Here is a 22652-nt window from a genome sequence, read left to right as displayed (position 1 = left end):
TACAGAGTATCAAACGTCCCCAGCTGATATACTGAAATTTTTCATATCACTAGTTTTTCAAACTCCAATAAGAAAAGGCTAGCAATGCTAATTTTCCATATTAATAACATTTCTAAGGGGTTTAATTCTACAAAAATTTTCTCATCACACTGACTTTCCAACCTGTCTCGGATATTGCTGATTTATACCAGTCACATGTATATCTATCAAAATTCAATAATAACTGTACTCATGAGATCACTGACAATGTCAGACAGACAGATGAAAGTGGAGGGACATAAGCATTCCCATTACAGGGGTGTGGAAATGCTATGCCCGACTCGCCCAACCTCGTACATTTGACCAACCGGACAAGCATTTGTTTGTGTCTTTGTTACCCGTGGACAAGTAAAAAAAATGTTGCTTGACAATGTTAATTTCCTAATCATATAGAAAAGTCCTCAAAATTTCTTCATCAAAGTAGAAAAATATCAAATAATAAGACGAAAGCAACATCATTAAGTAAAAAAACATCACTGATCAAGAAATAGATCGATTGTAAAACAACAAAAACAAAAAATAAGTATGCGGACCCAGTTTTCATTAATATTCTTCGATTTTTTCCCATTGATCTGCTATTGTCAATCAGGTTATAGCAATGATACACTGAAAATGGTCATTTTTATTTAAGAGCTCTGACTTCTCAAGAATGAAAACTAAATGACCAGTCGAGTTGGATAAGCATCTTTAGATAGGTCATCACTCAGAAGATGACCAACTGAAAGGAGGCGCATCAAAAAAAAATAAAACTGTTGATCGAAGAACTTAGTTTTGACAAGAAGCGGAAATCAGTTCTAGCAGCATTAAAGGACAAATAGCATGAAAATAAACAAAAATAGAGGATTTTATAGTTCTATAATCTTTTGATTTCGCTCAGTTATCTAAAATAATCTCAAATTTACAATTGGCCTACCAAAAGTGATTTTTTGGGGGGGAAAAGGGGAGGGGCAAACAAAATTCAATAATTTATCAATTATTTGGTTTCCATCTTTTTATCAACTTTAAAACTTTGCACAGGCTCACAGTGAAAAAAATATAATTCATGATATAATCTCCCAGGTTCATGTAAGCTATCATCAAAAAATAATTTGCAAAATTAATTGGCCTCTAGATTCTTTAGTTTAAAGTTTTTTTTTTGGTTGGTTTCTCATTGGTGTATAATCTACTTACATTTTTATCATTCTAACATACAAACAAAGACCATGAATAACATTTTCATTGTGTTTTAGAAACTGTTTTAGAAACATACACGTTTACAGTAAAATACATCTTCATTCCAAAATTCATTAAGAAATCGGGGCAAGTAACTATTCTTCCGGACAAATAAATTTTACAATTTCACTTGCCCGAGGACAAGTGGTCACAACAAATATTTCCACACCCCTGCATTACCCCTGCTCTGTTATAGACAGGGACAAAAATAATTACTTATCTCAGGTATAAAAATATCAGACTTATAATCTACAACTGATATGTATTCCAAGGACTGAATGAAGGATTAGGGCAAAATAATACACTGTGGATATATTGTATACCAATTTCCATGGATTTCGTGGGTATAGGTTACCTAACGTATACCATGAATTAATGTTCGATGAAGTACAAATATTCTATTGGCATGAATGCAGACTGGCAAAATCACAAAATTATCTATTGACGAAAATGCAATTTCACCTCAATCCACGAAAATTTGTATCCATGAAATTAAATGAATCCACAGCATACATTCCACTGAATGACAGGTAATTATCTGTGGGTGTGGCAACATGAAAAAAACAATGTTGTATATAGTCATTAATTATGTTTGTTTTACCTTTTGCAATATGCAACAATAATTCTTACTTTTGGCCAATTTGTGGTTTTTTTTAATTTTCCATAGTGATCTTTAGTATTAATACAAGCACTAGAAAAATAAACTAAATGAACTCTGTATAAAGTCAACGAAACAGCAACTCAACAACAAAAGAAAAATAGAAGACATCTGGTTTCTTATGTATTACTCTGTTATTTATATTATCTTCAAATATTGTGGTCTATAATCACCATAAACAATAAAACTGTAAATGTCAATCCCTCATTATAGATAAAATATTGAAAAAGACAATAAAAAAATTCTTGTACAAACCATAAAAAACTCTTCCGTAAGATTGATGGGCTGGAGGTCCAAAATGCTGAGGTAAGTACATCTGTGAATTTTGAGGTGTTTGGTCATAACTTGGGTAACTTCCTCTTGAATAATCCATGTTGTTTTCATCAATTTTTATTTCTAATAAAACGCAAAACCTAAAGCCAAGTCCTTTTGCTTTTGCATAAATATCTGGATTAGGCTTTGGTGTTTTTAGGATTGACACACATAATCTGTATCAGATTTATATCAAATTACGAATAATCTACATTAAGCTTCCATCTTGTCATTTATTGCAGTATTTTGTCTTTCATAGAATTTTTCAAATTGAACTTCAAAAATATATATTTTTATGTTATATAAAATATCTTATAATTCTAAAATAAAAATGTAAGTATTGATTATGTATATATCATATTTGCTCCGATCTCATATATACTTATTTTTTTTAAATTCCCTCTGGAATTGTCAATATATAAAAAAAATCTTTTTATACAACCTACACAATTTTAACGAAATGATCTTCTGGAATTAGACAGCACCACTTTATTTGCCAATTGAATTCAGAAATGTGAAAATCCACAAAATTTCAAACTTAGGTGATAAAATTCCTAATCCTTACTACACTTTAACACACTACAGATATAATAATGCCAAAAGGAGAATTTATAACTACTGTATGCACAGCTCCTTGCAATTTATGTTTGTAACATATTTCATGATGTACATTTAACTTTACTACAAGATTTTTTTACCTTGTCGTGTGCAGTAAACGGCATAAATGTCAGGGAAATTTACTTATGTCATGTCAAATGTTTAATTAATGGGTCAAGTTCATTACAATAATTAAATCCTCATTTCATGAAGAACAAACATATTCAATTTTCATAAGCGTGTTACATGTATATAATGTATGTTATTTGAAATGCATAACCTTGGAAATGTAAATTAAATACTTTTTTTTTATTCAACCAATGACATTATTTGATACATTGTAGCCAACATTTAAAGCAGTAATGCAGATTTGTATAGGCTGGTACTAATGCTAATGTGAAAAATTTAATTAGATTAAAATGGAGGGAATGAAAATACATGAGATCAACATGTAAATTTGACTACTCTATTCTATTCCGAATTAATTATGACAACAGAGACTTTGGTAAGTTTAGTTTTATTATTGAACAATTTGGTCATTTCATGCATTTAAGAATAGATTAATTTATTAAAAGTTTTAGTTTTTTTTTATTGAAAAAAATTAAGTTACACATGAATATTTGTAGCAAATATAATATAAGAAAATAGAATTTATCGTCATTATTTATGCAAAAAAATATTTGTAAAGGTTACCAGGAACCCTGTGTCTGGCCTGCAATTGCTGCAGTGTAAAAGTGTAGTGCTGACTGCCAAAACATTGTCCATTTAACAGCAAAATAACAAGGAAAAAAATCTTTAAATTTTATTTCTTGATCTTGAACAAGCTTCTTTCCAAGTTTGATTACATTACATCCTGGTTTAACAAAGTTGTTATTGTCTAAAAAATTTATCCAAGACTGCAACATCAAGTAACTAAGTGCATCTATCAGATTGTTTTTTGTTTGAATGAAAATAAGTTGTCCAAACAACTTATGTCAAACAGTATAGAACTACTAGATAAAATATATATACAAACTTCAATTCCTTTTTTCTTACTGATGACTTATTACAAAATTATTGGTACAAGTTGGAAAAATGAAAATAAATTGTCTGTAAAAACAACGGTATTTAATATTTTTTTAAACAACAATTTGCCTCAAACTCTTTTTTCAGATGTATCATCAACATAATAAGAATATGTTTCGGAAAATTTATAGAAAGTTGACGTATCTACATGATCTATAATTCAAAAAAAAATTGTTCTATCAATTCTATAACTTTATTAAAAATCCCAGCAAATATATTTTATTTTTTAAAGCAATAAACTAGTAATGTTTTTAATAGTTTTTACTGGACATAATACTGTCCAAGAAAAAAGTATACGAGGGTCTGGATGGAGGCGAGGGTCTTCATTCTTGTATTCTTTTATTTTTAGGCCATTTTTTCTCTATTTTTAATTTTTTTTTTGCCAATTTTTATTTATTCTTTATATTTGATATTCTAGCACCCCATTATTCTCTTCAAAGTTTAGACTTAGCATTTAGAGCTTTTAGAGTGACATCAAATCCTTTTGTGGGATGTCATTTGTTTTTGCAAACACACCAATATCATGGCTTCGATTTACTGATCGTGTAATTTACCACAAGGCCTTATATGTTCATAAATGTTTATATGGATCTGTCCCAGAATATTTGTCTAACAAAATCTCCTATGTTACAAATAAAAATGGAATGCAACTTAGATCAAATACTACCCAATTACTTAATATACCAAAGGCAAGAACAAACACATTTAGAAGATCTTTTTCATATTCTGGCCCAACTTTATGGAATAAACTACCAGAAGCACTAAGACACATGTCAAACATAAATACTTTTAAAACAAACTGCTTTAAGTTTTTACTTGAAAATCCAGGAATTATTTAAATGATTATGTATCAATTTTGATTATGTTTTCTTATGTTTATCTTTGTTTTGAAGAAATTGTATGATGCATTGTGAGTGGAGTGTGAGGGCCTCAAGGGAGAATAGTGTTTGTACTAATTGAGCATACCCTCTTGAAATAAAGATTATTATTATTATTATTATTATACACAAATGTTCAAATTCAAACCAATCAAAATTAACTCTCTTTACACAAAAGATAACTAGCGAGGAATTACTTAACAGAAAAGAAAAAAAATAGAGCAAACCTTTGCCTGAATTATTATTAAGGGAACAGATTTGTAATTAAAAAGCATCTTCCAAGGGCATGTGAGACAAACAAGATATAATGTGTTTTTATAACACTCAGCAACATTATCCAATACTTGGCATTGGTGATACTTTATGATCTATCTATCATATTTATTCAGCTCTGAATAACATACTAGTCTAGAAATAATGCTCAATATAACATCTCTCTGTGACAGAGACATTGATTTTACCCACACCAACACTTGATAATTACAGGTAGATTTTGGACATTTCTATGTAACTTACATTTGTATTATATCATGTATAGTCTTGTATATATCATGCAAGGCTTTGTAGTATACATTTTTGTACATTTCATATTTCAAGATTATTTTGAATAAGTAAAGATAGTAAATATAACTATAAAATAAAAATACTTGTTTTATTATTTCTTATTCTATATAAGCAAACATAATTGGTACCGTAATATATCCTTGACCAGTTTGTTCTTCTTTCTTTCTTGCTTTTCTATTTTTTTTAATTCTATCCTTTCAAGTTTGGTTGCATTTTACAAGAAAAAGCTTGTGTTTCATATACCTTTAGTTCTTAACAAATATCTAAAAATTAGCCTTTTTGCCTCATTTCAATACTACTGGTATAAAACTTGATCTTTATAGCACAGAGAGGCAAAGTCCTTTGCATTATTTGCCAATAAGTCAATATTAAAGGATTACTTCATGATACCTTTTTTACTTTTCAATTTTCCCTACCATTTTTCTATTTTGCTCATAAACAAGTCGGTTCATAGAACTATATGTTAAGAACATCTATTTATATTAATTTTGGTTCTCTGGAAAAAATATTATTCGTTATATCAGACTTTATGTAAGTCTCTAAATCTATCAAGAGATTCTGGTCAAATTTCTTCTTACTTACAAATGAGCTGCGTCAGATAGAAATCGACCTTATGTAAGTGCACATATGTATGTACATGTATAAGACTTTGATTGATTTTGGAACATTCTAATATGATATAATAGATGAATTTTGGTATATTTTGTAGGGTTCTTATATTATTATAACAACTCAATTTTCAAACTGTTTCAGTCTTTCCATAGAAATTTTTTCAATCCGAAATAGGTTAAGAGATGTATTGATATTCATTTGCATATGGTCGATTTCTATCCGACGCAGCTCAAATAATAAGGATATAAACACATGCTACAGCCCAAATTTTTGCCAAAAATATTGAAAGTTGATTAAATAAAAAATGCACAAAACATAGAAAGTATGCTGTGACTAAGAAAAATCAAAGTGACTGAAATCCCTGTGTGAAGAAGAGTTGCATGCATAATTTAAAATCATCTTTTAGTCTTCAATTGAGGTATGGTGGTGGACAAAATAAAACTTTAATATAGCACTAAAATTAATTGCATATAGCAATATTTTATGTAGATAACAAGAGCTTAATACCGGTTCCTGTCCATGTCAGCAGGTCAATAAATTTGTACAACAATTTCTTTTAAATTGCAATTTAGTATTGTTATCAAATCATGTTCACAGTTTCAAGTTTTATGTTCACATTTTTTTAACCAAGAAATAACCAATAAAAATTCCGAAGTGACCAAAAGATAGAGACTAAATGAAATCTAAGATCTTTGTCTCTCATAACTTACCTGTAAATGGCTGTTCTGGCCGCATTTCTATGTTCAAACATCTACATGTATGAATACTATTGTTCTCATTCTTCTATCAGATTAATCAAAGCTTGCTTATTGATTTTAGATACATGTACCGGTATAGTTGTATTCTTGTAGGGTGGCAAAGGGCATTTTTATTTCCGTAATCTTATCAAGAGGTTTAATTCTGCTGTCCAAAGATGGAAAAAGTTTTATTTTTGAGGCTATATTTTAATATTTAAATTGTAGAAGGTGCACTAATTTTACTGCATTTTTCTTGAGAGGAATTTTCAAAGGATGTTGTACATGTAGTGTACATGGTGTTTCTTTCATTGAGTTTGTATTTCCTATTTTCTGAAAGAGGCAATGTAAATGCATTTTTTCAACACCTAAAGATTATCAAAGCATCTAATTTAACAAATAACATACACCCAACATTTTTTTTATTATCCAGATTTGATATGATGTCTTTTCTTTGAAAATTTATCCTAGTCATTCATCTTGGGAGACATAATTTACAGAATAAACTTATGAAGTGTAGGAAAGTAATATGTAAATAATAAAATCTACCTTTTCTATGTACATCAACATCTAACCTACCATTGTGGTCAAGAATTGTGTATTGGGTTGGGTAATAAAGTGTACACAATTAAGATTGGCATGTAAGAGGAGATTCCAGTAAACTCTCTTCCTTTGTCTCTTATTATGATCATAACAGTTTTCAACCGTAAACTGTTGACACAGAAATATGTCTCAGCTTAATATAATTCTGATAGTAAATTAAATTTGAAAATGTTGAAATTAAAACGGCAATACTTTTATATGCAAACTACAAGTATGCAAAACATTCAATGGCAATGAACCATGACAAAAGATGCTGGGCAATATAACCTCCATGGAAATGAGAAATGACAATGCAAAAATTTCAAACTCAAAGTTAACGAACCATGATGAGGGGACAGGGCCATACAATCTCCATTAGTGTTTCTTTCATCTTATACTGATCTAATCAAACATTAACATGTAAATTATGCAAAATCTTCGAAATCAATAGCCCATGAATGAGGGGGCAGGACCAAATATTCTCCATGAAAATGATATTGCCAATGCTCATACAACTGCAATTCAGTGTTCTCCCCAGGATTTTTTTAAGGCGCAAAATTCAAGGGCGCGTAACTCTTTTTTTAGAATGAACGTTTGTGATCTGAAGCAATAAGTCATAAATCATGACATGCAATATGAATTATAATGCTTTGTGTTATGTGTTTAATAATGCAGAGTATTAATGAATTACAAGAATATATATATGAAATAAATTGATTTTAAACACAAAAGTTATTTATATTCAGTCATTTAAAGAAGTCAAAATATAAATATTCATCTCTACTCTCTGCTCCTTCTAGGGATATTGTTTCAAGATAGTGTTATTTTGTTGGACAGTCTGTTCCTCAACTTTGTCTTTATCCTCTTCAGAGTTAAAAATTAAACCCCCACTCACAATAACTTTTGCTTATACCCCTTTTAACATTTCTAAGCCATGAAAACTGTCAGCCAATTGTCATTGAAACCAGAAACATGGTGCTTGCTTTTATCAATTGCTAAAACTTGAGCTTGGTTGGGATTAGAAGCAATGAAATCTGCTTATACTGACAGTGTAGATGGAGGTGTATTCCCCTTTTCATTAGAAGTCATTGGTCTGAAAAAAACTTCTACTTCCATCATCTACTTTTTGCTTATAATTCACCCCTTTGTTATTTGCAGAGAACATGTTCTTTTAGAATTAATAAAATCGAATATGGTTAAGATATTTGGTATACAACTTTTTAAAACAAATTTTTTTTTATAAATGAACAGCTGACCAGTTTCCGTAGTTTCACATTACGCTTCCGTGCGTATTATTGTTTAATCCTATCTTTGGCAGATAGATATAAACGAAACTTTACAAATTCGTTAAATCATTCGAAATTATTTACCAGTGACATTATACAGAAGCTGCGGCGATTCTGTACCCATGTTGATTGTCACATATTTCCCGACGCACGGAATCACGATCGATGTTCAATGATCATTTTATTTCTAAAAATATGACAGTTTCAGACGAATTTACCTTGCAAGCAACATTTTTTCACTATCTATTAAAGTAAATCACTCCTCGTTATCTTTAATCAAACTTTATTTTAATTTTTCAACTACTAATACTTTCATTCATAGTTTTCATCGTAAATATCTTTAGCAATGTGTATTCAAATTTATCATGTGTATTCAACACGTTCATTGGTCGTGTTTAAATAGATTCTTCTTCTCGACCAATGAAAAAATTCTTTATATAAATGGTCAAGTGATCACACACACGATGCGTAAATACAATGTATTTGCGATCTATTTCTTCAATTTCTGCACTGAAGTTTTTAAAATTTTTAATTTTCTTCAAAAAATATCTATCTTCTTGATGATCATTTACGCTATTACCTGATAACATAGTCCGATAAGGTTGAGATAAGCGTGGCTCAGGTAAAACTTAATTATCAGTTATTACGTAACACTGACCGATCCATCAGCGGTGATCAGTAACTTGACAATTTTAACCAACATTTATAATGAAAATGTGAAAATTAACACGCTGCGGGATCAAGTATTAAGGGACAGCGGCCAATTAAGACGCTGCGGGATCTACAAAAATATTATGAAGGCGCTGCGGCACCGCAGCGTCATATCGGCCTGGGGAGAACACTGCTGCATACCAAAGATCATTCACCTTAAACTGACCTAATCACAAACTAATGCACTGCTCATACCACTGGCGCTGGAAACTGTACGCCTAAGTCATTAATTAAGCTATGTCATTTGTTATTGATATAGGAAGCCTGAGTACCTAAAAATAACCTTCAATCTTCAGAAGGAAAACAGGCGTAAGTCAATTAAGAGCAGGGTTCTCACTAGGAATTTTTCATGGTGAGTCATGGGACTCATCACTTTTAGAAATGGTGAGTCCCAATAGATTTTGGTGAGTCATGGGACTCATCACTTTTAGAAATGGTGAGTCCCACTAGATTTTGATGAGTCCAGGATGCATGTAATTTTTTGTGTCTTAGAAGACTGAAGTCGAACGTACATTGTACACTGCCACAAATGGGGTTCAAACTGAAAACCTCAGTGTTGCCAGGCTAGTGATCACTGTAGATGTATTTCAGTTAACAATGTAGATTTAGTGGCTAACATGGCTACATCCATGACATTCTGGTGAGCAGGACCTCAGGGCACTTACTTAGTGAGGAAAGAATTAGAATAAAAGTTCCAACTTTTCCAAAATTAATTAAACCATTTTTCAATGTTATGACGTCAAAATATATATGCAATCACGTTTTGAAAATTAAGAAATCAGCTAATTTCTTAGATTCCTTGCATACTTTGAGAAAACAGCACATTCAAGAACAACACATTTCTTTGAATTTAAGATGAAATCTCCCTAGTACATGTACCACATTTTATGAAAAATATGTATATCTGAAGTTGATTCTTGTGTTTGCTCATACTTTTCCCTTTCACAAAAGAGATTTATGTAGCAATTTCATATTCTAGACTAGTTTACAATGTATAACAGTGCTCCTGGTAATTAATGTGCCTAGATGTCCTTACATGTGCCATTCTGCCCTTAAAAGCATTCTGAGAACCTGATTCCAAATGCCCTTTTGCTTTTTCATATTCATGAAAAATGTAGAAAACAATAAGCTATTTCTCAAATTCTGTCAATAACAGATAATAAATAAATGGAGAATGTGTCCATGGGACACAGATGATGCCCCTACTTGCATATACATGTAACAGTGACGCCACCCAAAACTTAATCTGTGTTTGTGGTAATAAGCATTGTGTATAAGTTTCACAACATTTGGTTGTCAGAGGCAAACTGAAGTTAGAGAATGGAAACCAATTTTTGGGATGTACGGACGGATGGACGGACGTACAGACTGACAAGGGTTAACCTTAATGCCCCCTCAACTACGACGGGGCATAATAATAGAACAAATCATTATCATATCAACTGACCAAAAGTAAATCATGTGACCTCATTAGGGATAGGGAATACCAAAGAAGTTTCTACACTACAGTCTACTACATGTAGATACCTAACCAATTGCATATTTTGAAAATGTCCCAATAGGGCTGGCAGTATATAATTATGCAGCTTTAACAGACAATCCTCAGCCAGAATATCTACAAATGCTTAGTGCATCCACTGAGCCTGGCATATTCCCACACAAAAATGGCACACATTTAACATCTCATTTTAATTTGTGCTTGGCTTCATATACATGTATACATGATATAGATATATAAATCAGACTAGATTGATATGATTCATTTTACATCATAATCATACTGATGAACGATATCTGTTATCCGAAATATTTATACTTATAGATACTTCCTTTTTTTTTAAATATTGGTGTTGTTTTGTACACTTTTTAGGCGTTTATATAATTTATTTATTGTGTACAGCTATCTTTACTCATAACGATCCAGCACCCTCGTAAGAAAGATTGTTGACTAATATCTAGACGTTTTATATATATACAAAAAATGTATGTATCAATACAACTCATCCAAACAGGCTTCCATTGTCAGATATAAAAACATTTTTTAAGTAGAACACCATCCTTACTTAAGTCACAATGTATTACAGTGGGTCATAAAACTGACAGTGTGTGTTCTACATAATTTTCAATTCAAAACATTCCTTCATACTCACCACCTTTGTTCTTATAATTTTTATTACATTATCATCTCAGGTGAAATCCAATTTTTGGCCTGACAAATCATCTAAAGTATCAACAAACCAGAATAAGCAATTCTATAACTTTTTGTTATTGGTTTTTTTCATAACTACCTCCACCTTTTTTCAGGGAAAATATATATGACTCATTTCCTTTAATTTGGGAAATTTCAAATTATAAATTACATGTAGTTGTAGGACATTTTCAATTAAAAGGCAAATTTTCAGGAAGGGAAAAAGAACGGAAAAATGACAATATCTTGACATTGAAAAACATGTGCATTACAAACACAGTTTTGATTCTGATAAGTCTGGATTTCAAGAGCGCTTTCAGGATATAAAAAAGACAATGCGAATCGAAATACAATATTCATGTATACATTTAATACCAAGGCAAGACTACCACTGATTCGGAAAATTGTACATCATATTGGAAATAATTTTAAGCCATATTTTTGACAAATTGGGAAACTTTCTCTCTAGGATATATCCAAATTTTTGAGGTAATTAAAGGCAAACAATATCCCTGTTCTTGTACATGAAATGCTTACTTGATTCAATGAACACATGAGTGTGAGGACCTCAAAATTTACTTTAGTAAACAGAGATTTTGATCCACCAAGTTCTACTCAAGAGTTCAAGATGCATTGAACAAATGGAGATATATATTAACTCTGACTGACAAAAAAAAATTTGGACACAACATCTGACGTTAAAGAACTGAACCATGAAGGTCAAGTTGACTTAAAAGTCATTATCAGTATTTGTTATACTATTATATTAAATATCATAAAATTACATTCATTGTATCATAATCTTCAGTTAAAAAAGCATATTAGCACAAGGCTGAATCATATTAGTATGGACACATTCTTACAGTTGAATGGACAAGGGTATACATGCAAGTATCTTATCTAAATGTACATTGCCAACTATCCAAAGTTAGGCATAAAATCATTGGAATGTGATTAAGACTGTGTAAGACAGATAAAAGAGCTAAAAATACCTGTAGAAATCTTAATACAAAGTTTAGTTAAAAAAGGCACAGTACTTTCAGAGAAAATCATGTCCATTTAAATTCTCCCTATCAGTATGCATTGAATTCCATATATACAAAATAAGCTTACTTTCCCTTGCCTCCCATATCACTCTTATAAAACCATTGGTTTTACTCTCAAACCTTTATTTCACGGAGTTTACTAGTGAAGGGGGTCAATTACCTTGCATTATGGACTACTAGGAATTAGATGAGATTTCATGGAATTTTTATAGGCTTTGTCAGTTAATTTTCGACTTATGAGTTTGAATGCCCATTTAGTATCCCTCGCCTCTCTGTTTATAAAGATATTAATTATATATAAATGTTTCAAAAGTTTGACTAAGCAGAGATGCTTATCTTATTGATATTTATAAGTTGTGCATCTTCAAGGGTTCCAGGAATATGCTAACTATATATATAAATGTTTAGGCACTTATAAATGGGACAAAACAATTGTAATATTAATAATGTAGCTACTTACATGTATAATAATTCTTGAATCTCCCTTGTTATTCTATTTAAACCTTTTTACACATCATATAGACCTTGGGAATATCATTTGAAACTGTATTTTAGGATAAAAAACTTTTATAGTCTCAATGCTTCGTCTTTATTTCTTTAATCAAAAACAGGCTACTGTAAATTCAGACATTATTGCGAGGTTTTTATTATTGCAAAAAAGAATAATGCGACTGGGTGAGTATTGCCAGGGCTCACACTACTTCGGAATCATAGGGAGAAGTGACTTCTCTTTTTGAAATTGAGAGGAAGAAGTGGTGAGATTTGAAAGAGAAGTGCTTGTTTGCTCGTGGTGCTACAATGTTTGGTTTTTACTATAATACATTAAGTGCCATAATAATATATATCTTATTTTTTTTTATATTGTTCAATTTGTACCTGGGTATACAATTAAATTAAATTGTTTAATTTTATCATATCTAGTTGCATAATCCTATGAGTCCTCTTGTCAGAAAAAAAAACCAATTAAATATCTGGCAATAATAAAAAAGATTTTTTTTTATATCAAAAAGGAAAAGAAAGTTGTTATATCATTTAAAATTCAATTAAAAAACTACTCTGTTTGCATGTTCATGAAATTAAGTATTTCTCATTAAAAAGATATATAAATTTAACAGTTAAGCTTGGACATAATATAATTATATTAGTGTAATAGTCCCAGAGTTGAGCAACTTTAACTTATAAATTGAAACTATGCATATACATGGAAATATATACATTAATCAAGAAGATCTAAACAAAAGTATGTTAATGCATGTAGAAAGCATATTTTTTTCCTTTTGGGATCAATTTTTGTCTGTCAGCAGTGCCATTTATGACATGTGTCCGTAATCATTATCGTAAGAATCCGGATTTCGGTCATAGCCGGTCCGTTTCCCAGACGAAATCCAGACTCCGGTCCGTAGTTGTACAATAATATGCCCAATAATTTAAATGTCGGACAAAGTAAAATTTACAAAAATAAACGATGTTTGACACGCTATTTGGAAAGGAATATGAAGTTTTTAATGCAATACATGGATAACAAATTTACTTCAGGCAAATTTCATCAAGTTCTAATGAAGTAACAACTTATTTTGTTGAATGTCAGAATGATTTGAATACGGTCTCTAGTAGGGGACAAGTACCGGAAGTGATAAAAAATTGTTTTTATGAAATAACATGCCACCAACTTAAAACAAATGCTTTAACCTCTTTTCTGATGAAATAAATAGTTTATGCCTTGAATTTCTTTTAAATGAAAAATTGCTGTTTCATCAACTTGGTAAAAATTGAATATTGGCATTTATTGCCGATGAGGAAAGCGACTGAAAGCGAGTATAGTAAACAACAGGGCGACTTGTTTTCGCTTTTGAGGGTCTGGCAAAGCGAAGTGATCGACGGGAAAGCGACTTCTTCGCCTAATCGCCTGGTAGCGTGAGCCCTGTATTGCAAGGCCATAAAAAAGATTATGTTTGTTTGCCCTAACCCTACCTACCCAGAAAGTATCTGCCTACTCAAAATCTTTTATTGTCCTGATGTGAAAAAGTTTTTTTTTAATCAGATAGGCATGATGACTAAAAAACATCTGACACTTCAATTTCTCTTTGCGAGAAAAAAGATAAAATGCCTACCTACCTACCCACTGTCTCTACCGTTAGGTAGGGTTTGGGCAAACCAAAATATTTTTAAGGTAGCCCAATAATATGAACTCACATTCTGAAATCTGGCACATGTATTTTTTAGCAGCTTTTCCTGTAATTGCAATAATTATTCTCACATTTTGATTTGTCATGTCAAAATTGCAATAATATTTTCACACAATTATTTCTGAATTTTCAGTATTTCAATAGCCTACTACATGTAATACAGACTGCATAATGAGTATGCGTGTTAGTCATGTATACAGATAAAATCCTGCGGTTTGCTTTATAAACAGATAAACATGTGAAGCTCCAAATAAATAGAAATAACATTCTAAAAATTTGGTGCCTCTAAATGGCTCTATGGCCCTAAGTCATGAAAGTGTTTTTATTTTTTTATACACCAGTAACTATCGAAACATAAACCTATTTCTAATTAAATAATTATCGTTTCGCATTTAAAACTGGTTTAAATGACCTATAAGTAGGAACTAAGGGAGAACTGGTCTCGTGTTCAGGTGAAAGGATTTATTGTCCGATGAATTTTATTTTTGGGACACCACAGCAGATCTCTGAAAATTATCAATATTGTTTATCAGTAATCGGGGCTATCTTGGCTATAATTTTAACGTCTGAACTAACCAGATCCTGATGGTCCTGGAGATATTGTTGAAGAGGCCATGTTAAATCTGTTTACTGCTTAAAATGGGTAATAATATAATTTGTTGACGACTTGACAGGAAACAAAGACTCTCGAAATATCTCGTGTAATACGAGATTTGGATTTGATGATAGGACTCGACAGCATTGTATCAATGGATAGGACTTCAATAAGCTTTACATTTATAGTTTGACTGTCACCAGATTTGAGGGTCTGGAAGGGAGGGACTTCATGTTTGTATTCTTTAATTTTTCGGCATTTTCTTTATACCTTATTCTTTTCTAATCATTTTCTATTCTTCATATTTAAGCATTCTATAATTCTCTAATCTGTATTTTAGGCTTATTTCTCCCCCCCATTTCTTTCCCCCATTATTCTTTCATTCTGTAAACCCAATCCAGACTCTCAGATTTTGTATAACAAAACAAAGCATTTTGAAAGGGTTAGGTAACAAATTAATTAATAAATTAATTAATTAACTATATAAAAATATAATTCAAAAGATAATGAATTAGATTTATATCAATAATTTTAAAGACACTATATGATGATGCTCGTGTTCTACGTTTCGGCCTCAGGCCTTTTTCACAGACTGTCAACATAAAAAAAACACATTTTCTTTCACTTTTATTACTTTTCTAATGACTGTAACGGTTGTAAATATTACCAGGAGTCATATGTATTACTTTCAATTAACAAAAATCAAAACGTCGGACAATAACGACAGCACATTCCGAGTATTTCGCATAGAAAACAGTTTCAACCAAACCAAGATGGAAAATGTTTATTTTCGAAAAACAGCTCTATCGACATCATAGCTTTGTGGTTTTTTTTTATAATATGATCTAGAAACAATCCTTGAATTTCGATGCACTTTAGGGAGCTACCATTTGATTTCTATTTGGGGGGCGGGGGGGGGGTGAAATTTGAAAAAAGGCAGGACAGGAGTTTTGAGTAAAAAGAAAAGGCAGGATGAGCTACTTTGCAAAAAAAAAAGGCAGGATGACAATTTATGTAAAAAAAAGTCAGGATAAACAAATAAAAAAAAAGGCAGGACCGAATAGAGTGAAAATTAAAAAGGCAGGACAAAATTCAGTTTCACCCCCCCCCCCCCCCCCCCCATAACAATCAAATGGTAGCTCCCTTAATATCAGTTGCAAAATAGCTTTGATGGGGTTATTCACCAGTTTATTCATCCGCCAGCTAAGATTCCGATCGAGTTTTTCTTTCGGACGGTTATTTTTTACAACCGAAACAACGCGCATTTACTACAGATTGGTCGGTGGTACTATGCGGGCACTCCACATCCCTCCACCAATAAAAACTGACCCCAAAAAGATAGTACAATAGTGCAGAAAGTAGCGTCTAATGTCAATCAATCAATAAATACAAATTAGGACACCTACACATTCGGACACCTACAAGGGGTAAATGTACTAATACTTGCTTGTGATTATTCGTATACTTTAAAATATTTTAAGCATAAATCCGTTATTGGCTTAACACATTTCCAAAAGAAAAGAAAAGTATAAAAAGGTAAAAAAAAATTGCTAACTAGTGACACCGTGGCTTAGTTGTAATTCTAGTCAGACAGGAGGAAGAATATCTTTTTATCAAATTCCGTGGATATTTTCTAAAATAAAATGTTAACGACTTTAATTGATCGTAGATTCCTCTTTAATGTGAATACCGTAAAAAAAAACGTGTTCTCGGAACCTGATTTAAGTGAAATGAGCTGGGGGACTAAAGTTTTGATCAAACACATTTACTATTGACAATTTATAACACAAAGTTCTGTTCACTATTGTGCAAAAATTTTATTTTGTGAATGGAAATGTGTCAGTGTACAGTGGTACACCTCTTCAAGAGGCCTCGGACATTCTGTAGTATAGTTTAAACATATTTTATCTGTAAGAATAGCAAAAGGTATCCCCTTCTTTTTAATTTACAGTCTGTGTTTTTGCTCTTACCCCTTCGGTTTTACAATAGCAGTTTTCAATGATGCCCTCCGTGTACTCCCTGTTTTGCCAAAGAGTTGAGGGCATCGCTACTGATAAAATACTGCTCATAGGAGCAAACAAAATTGTTTGCCAAATTTAGACTTAGTTATCATAACTGGTTATATATAGGGGTAGATTCCTAAATTTAGAAATTAAAGACAGAAATGTAACTTATGTAAGGAAACAGTAGAAGATGAAAAGCATCTTTTATTAGACTGTCCTGTTCTTTTTCATCAAATATTAAATTTTGATGGTTAATGAATTATGAAGATGGTTATGTATAAAACTTATAGAATATTTAAAAAAATATGATATGAACTACATTTTTGTAACAGAAAATCGGGATTCATTACTAATCAAACCCACATCTGAAGTATGTGAAATATGAGAATGATGGAGTTGTCTCTCTTTGTCCTAATCTAGATGAGTTAAAATAAATTTAAACAAAAAACTGTTTTAATTTAAAAAAAAAAGAACTTTAGCTTTTAAGGGAAGTTTCAGTCCCTGGTCCAACTTGTCATCAGTTTTAACAGACAACCTTGTCCCGTACCTAATTATATACACGAATTCACTTACATGACCAAGAATTCGATCGGTCTTTAATGCGCATGCGCTAGTATTTGTCCATAACCAGAGATAAATTTTACTATAGATTTATATGGGAAATTATTTTTATCCCTGTATTACTTTATATTAACTTTTGAATTTCTTCTTTCCGTTGTTAAATAAAGCTTATCAAAGGTTTTAACTGTTTAATCTGGGACTATTATACTAAGTATAAGTATATAATAGTCCCAGGTTTAATGATGTAAATTTTATGAAAATAAGATATTTTAAACATCCGTCACTTTTGATTCCATATTTGTTACCATAAATAGCGAAGTAGCTCGTTTAATGTATATAGAGAAATATAGATTCCACCACTGCAACAAGTGTGTTACGATATTTCTCAACCCGATACAGTTAAATTTTAATATTAAAGCGCGAGGCTTGCCGAGCTTTTTAAATAAACTAAAATTTAACTGTTGAGAGTGGAGAAATATGATAATACACGAGTTGTAGTGGTGGAATCTATTTCTCTAATGATTTTTATCCTTCCTTTTCACTGTGCTTAAACGGCTGCGGGTAACTTAAGTTACCCACAGCCCAAGATGGAGCCGCCTGGCATCGGTAAGAAACTTCTCACCTATAATAACAATGTACCATGAATACAACACAAATGTTCAGTAATAAAAAAGTTGTATCAATCTTTTAGGGAAACTCCTAAACGTAAAAGGTGATTAAATACTACAAAATAAACGATCACGTAGAGCACGATTTGCGAAAACACTTAGGATGTCCGTAACTTGAAAACATCTTGCCAGTCCGTAACTTTTTTCATTTTACCAATAGAGAGTCCGTAACTTTAACATGATGTCCTTTAACCTTTGACATAATATATTATAGAATAGTTCTTTTATTAGTTCAACCTTATAGCATCTAAATATTTGTACTATGGTACGGTTTTGAAAATTTGATTCATTCACATTATACATCACCCTGTTCACACCCACACTATCGGTTTGCGTTCACAAAAATTCCGGATAAAATGTCAATGAATCCGGAGTCAAAACACTTGAGGTAGGTACATGTAGTTTGACATCCGAATTCAACTATTAGATTAATATATGCGATGACGCAAATGCGTATTCTTATCCAGAGTATTAGTGCGTATCCTTTCAATTTACTATTTCTTGCGCAAAAATACCACGTTCATGCATTAATATTAATTTCTCTCGCGAATGCGAATTTGCGCTTTTCTTATCTAAATTCAGGACACGGCAACAAGAGCTTGCCATGTGACTTTCAAGCACGGTCATCATTGCTTACGGTATTCTGACCTCTAGCTGTTTCTCTTTTGTTTTCTTTTTTGAGTCACTGTCCTTTTATAAACGTTGACATTTTCGAAATGCCAAGGATTTTCTACCCAAGGAATAAATTACTTAACTTCGTACTTTATTTGGCCTTTTTGACTATTTTTATTCGAGCGTCACTGATGATTCTTTGTAGACTTAATTCGCGTCTGACGTACAACATGTTAATCCTGGTATCTTTTTATATCTACGTGTCTTTTTATATAAATTGGTTCTTTTGAGAGTATGTTCAGGTATTAATAAAACTTCTGAAAATAAGATATTCTTCAAAACCAAGTTTCCCTGTAGAATATTTGGATTGATTTAAATGTAAAATCAGGAAATCCTTAAAATTTGAGATGTTTATGAGACCAAAATAAGTCTCTATATAAGAGGTCCAAATGAAGCTGGTGTGTTACTCTGAAGAAAAATATACGAAACCTTCTTATAAGTTGCATGCCACAGGGTTTCACTTAACATGGAAAATGGACTTTAAATTTATCTGTACAACATCTACCATGAGTACAGACAACTTCAATAACTAGTCGAGAATATGAGGCATCCATGCAGGAAACAAAATATAAAGATGTGATAGATAAAATAAATGCATCCAGATTATAAAGCAAACTGAGTGCTTAAATTTATATTGCGATTGGTTTTTTGCAATTTGCATTATACATCCGGTTTGTAGAAACTGGGATTTGCAATAGGATTATAAAAAAATGATGTACAATCCCAAGTAATAAATGAAATAGTCGAGCTTTAATATGTGTATTCAAATAGTAGCTGTATATACACTTTTCTATTCACACCTATCCAACATTGCTTTCAACTGACTTGTGCAAGAATGTACACACTATTACATATTTTTAATAAAGGTAGTTTAATTTCATCGTTATCTTCTTCTATTCACAGTCAATTATTTCAATTCAAAAGCAAACAAAAATTCAACAACAATCTTTTGGTGACCAGTCAGCGGTCTTAGGTTCACGTATTGCTTTTCTTTTTTTAAAGAACGCAACTTAATTGTTTCACAATCGGTTGGGAAATGTGAAAACAGTGAAAAATTAGAGAACAGAGAATTTTACACGCTTGGATACGAAGTCACCGGCAAAAACTTATACTTTTAGGAATTAGTATGAATATATCCTTGAAGACTGTGAAATACAATATATTTGTGAATATATACATTTTTTACGCTACATGTACATTAAAGTAGCAAATAGCCGCAATACTTGCAATACACAAGGTATAGGATAGATATGTTATATAATTTATTATATAAATAAATAAATATATAGTGATGCTGCCCTCTACTTTTTGGGAAAACCATGATTTTAGGAGAACATCACCAATATGATAATAATGTTATTGTAAATTCGTATGGATAAAAACAAGAACAAAATACGTTAAACTATGATTTTAAAAGTACTGTTATTTGAAAACGACAAGGAGGAAAAAGAGAATTAATACGCAAAGCGCCCGACAGGAGTCATCCGAAAAAATCTGAAATATAGATTTTATTTTTTTTGTCAACTTTTGCAAGTTAAAGGTCTTCAGTACGGATATGGATAGTAAACTGCACATTGCTAGAAAACAAAGAAATATTGATGCCAACGTTAAAAACGCTTGTAATGTAATACAAATAGACAGGAAATACGGAAAAAAAAAATTGCAAAACATTGTTTAACAAAATTTTAATCTGCTAACCGAGTCCCGTGTATTGAAGCACCGCCTCACCAGTAGCTGAAATTTTCGTATTCATTATCAGATTATAACACTGTTAACAAAAGTGATTAAAGTCCTTCTGAACATAAACTAGATTTTTAAAATTATACGAATATGAAAAAAAAAATCAAATGTAGTATAATGATCTGATTCTTTACAGGCAAAACGCAAACGTTGACATGCTACTGTATGACACTTTGATTGCTTAGTGCGTTTCCGGTTTACAGTTGGGACGTTAGAAAATTGTAAACAGAACTGAGAACAGAAGAAGGGATATGAACAATGTAGCTTTAATTGGAAGTTCAAAATGAGTTTTGGGTAAGATGTTAGAAGCAAAATGCAATTTCCATTAAAAGATGGCAGTTAATAGATTTGTAAAATTTATGGAATTTTGCAACCATCATCAACTGTTTAACTGTCTGTCAACTTGATACCATAACCTTAAAATCACTCATTATAAGGGACGAGACTATTGCCCTACATGATATATATGTTTATCTATCTTATTTTAGTATATTCGTGTAGGTTTTTAAGTAAGTTGGACAAAGATGTCTGTTAAAACTGCTGACAAGTTGGATAAGGGAATACAAATTCCTTTAATTTGTAAAAGTCCAAGGTCTAGGACTCTTTTGAGTACAGTTTAGACTGTCCTGTGTGTAAGGCCAAAAAAATATATATGTCTGTTTACGGTAAGCGGACTGACCCTACTTTTGAGTGCCACCCCAAGACATTTTATCCCCGTCTTAAAGTGAAAAATTAACTGACCTCGTGTCAAAAGAAAAGTTAAAGAGTTGTCAATAAAATAAATCAATTGCCTGATACATCTAAATGTTCTTATGACACCTGTTTTAAGAAACTTGAGACTTGTGTGATGAAAAAAAACACATTTTTCAAACCAACAACCAAGGGAAATAGTCCAATCATTAAAAATTTAGGTAAACACGGCCCATGGACAACTCGAACCACAGCAAGATGCACCGCAAGACTCAAAATCATGCCGCTCAAAATAAAATGAAAAAATAAAATAAAATGGAAATACCGAACTACCTACCCTATTTTTTTTAATGATGTAACCTCAAACAGACATATATTTGTTTTTTTTTGGCCTAAGAATCAAATCCTGCAATGTACATGTTGTATAAACAGTTTTTTATCTTATTTTTATCTCATTCTTTTATGATAATTTGTATAAAAGGTAATTATGTGGGAAGAAATATTGCAGAATTTATGTTTTTTTTTAAATAGTTTTAATAAAGTATTTCTTACCTTCTTGTAAATGATATACAATTTAAGCAAATCATTTGTTTCTCATGCTTAGTAAACTTGTGGAAGAGATACATAAAGAACAGAGGGCGTTTTATCACAAAATTAAAAAAATAAAATAAACTGACTTAGATATAGATCACAGATTAGAACTTCAACATTATACCATGTATACATGTACAATATTTTATTTATTCAATTGTGTGGAATTCGATAAAGTGACAAAGTTTAAATGGAAAATATTTTATTTATTCAATCAATAAGTATTGTGTCAATTTAGATATAGAGGTAATAAATGAAATTTTTTAGTTTGACATTGTGATAGACCTTGGCCAAAAAAAATTAACTGTGTTTCCATTTCCCCTTCCTTCCTTCAAGATTTTTTTGTCCCCTGTACAATGCAATTCAGGGTATGAAATACCCAGCGTCTGTCTGTTTGTCAAATGTATATATATCAGCAAGGTCTTGTACAAGTTAAAGAATCAGGGCCAAACAACTATTTTC

General features: G+C 31.4%; 2 protein-coding genes across 6 annotated transcripts in view; one reads left to right on the top strand and one right to left on the bottom strand.

The window, feature by feature from the left end:
- LOC127734579 (aryl hydrocarbon receptor nuclear translocator homolog) overlaps window positions 1-15364 on the bottom strand; it is a 55080-nt gene extending 39716 nt beyond the window's left edge. For 2 of the 4 annotated variants that reach the window (XM_052244527.1, XM_052244528.1), the window contains exon 1: window positions 15247-15364. In XM_052244527.1, the coding sequence (XP_052100487.1) occupies window positions 15247-15286 (40 nt within the window). In that variant the 5' untranslated portion in view covers window positions 15287-15364. Of the gene's footprint in view, window positions 1-2164; window positions 2486-15246 lie in introns of those variants that run through there. The other 2 variants (XM_052244525.1, XM_052244526.1) reach the window with 1 other exon arrangement.
- A 5696-nt stretch (window positions 15365-21060) lies between these two features.
- The window catches only part of LOC127734576 (homer protein homolog 2-like), a 59101-nt gene continuing 57509 nt past the window's right edge, over window positions 21061-22652 (top strand). Inside the window, exon 1 of one of the 2 annotated variants that reach the window (XM_052244520.1) lies at window positions 21061-21203. In XM_052244520.1, coding sequence (XP_052100480.1) covers window positions 21193-21203 — 11 coding nt within the window. In that variant the 5' untranslated portion in view covers window positions 21061-21192. The remainder of the gene's footprint in view (window positions 21204-22652) is intronic. The other variant, XM_052244518.1, reaches the window with a different exon arrangement.

Source organism: Mytilus californianus, unplaced genomic scaffold (genome assembly GCF_021869535.1).
Source record: "Mytilus californianus isolate M0D057914Y unplaced genomic scaffold, xbMytCali1.0.p SCAF_3, whole genome shotgun sequence".
Classification (NCBI taxonomy): domain Eukaryota; kingdom Metazoa; phylum Mollusca; class Bivalvia; order Mytilida; family Mytilidae; genus Mytilus; species Mytilus californianus.
Note: the sequence above shows the minus strand (reverse complement) of the source record. Positions and strands in the feature narration are given on the sequence as shown.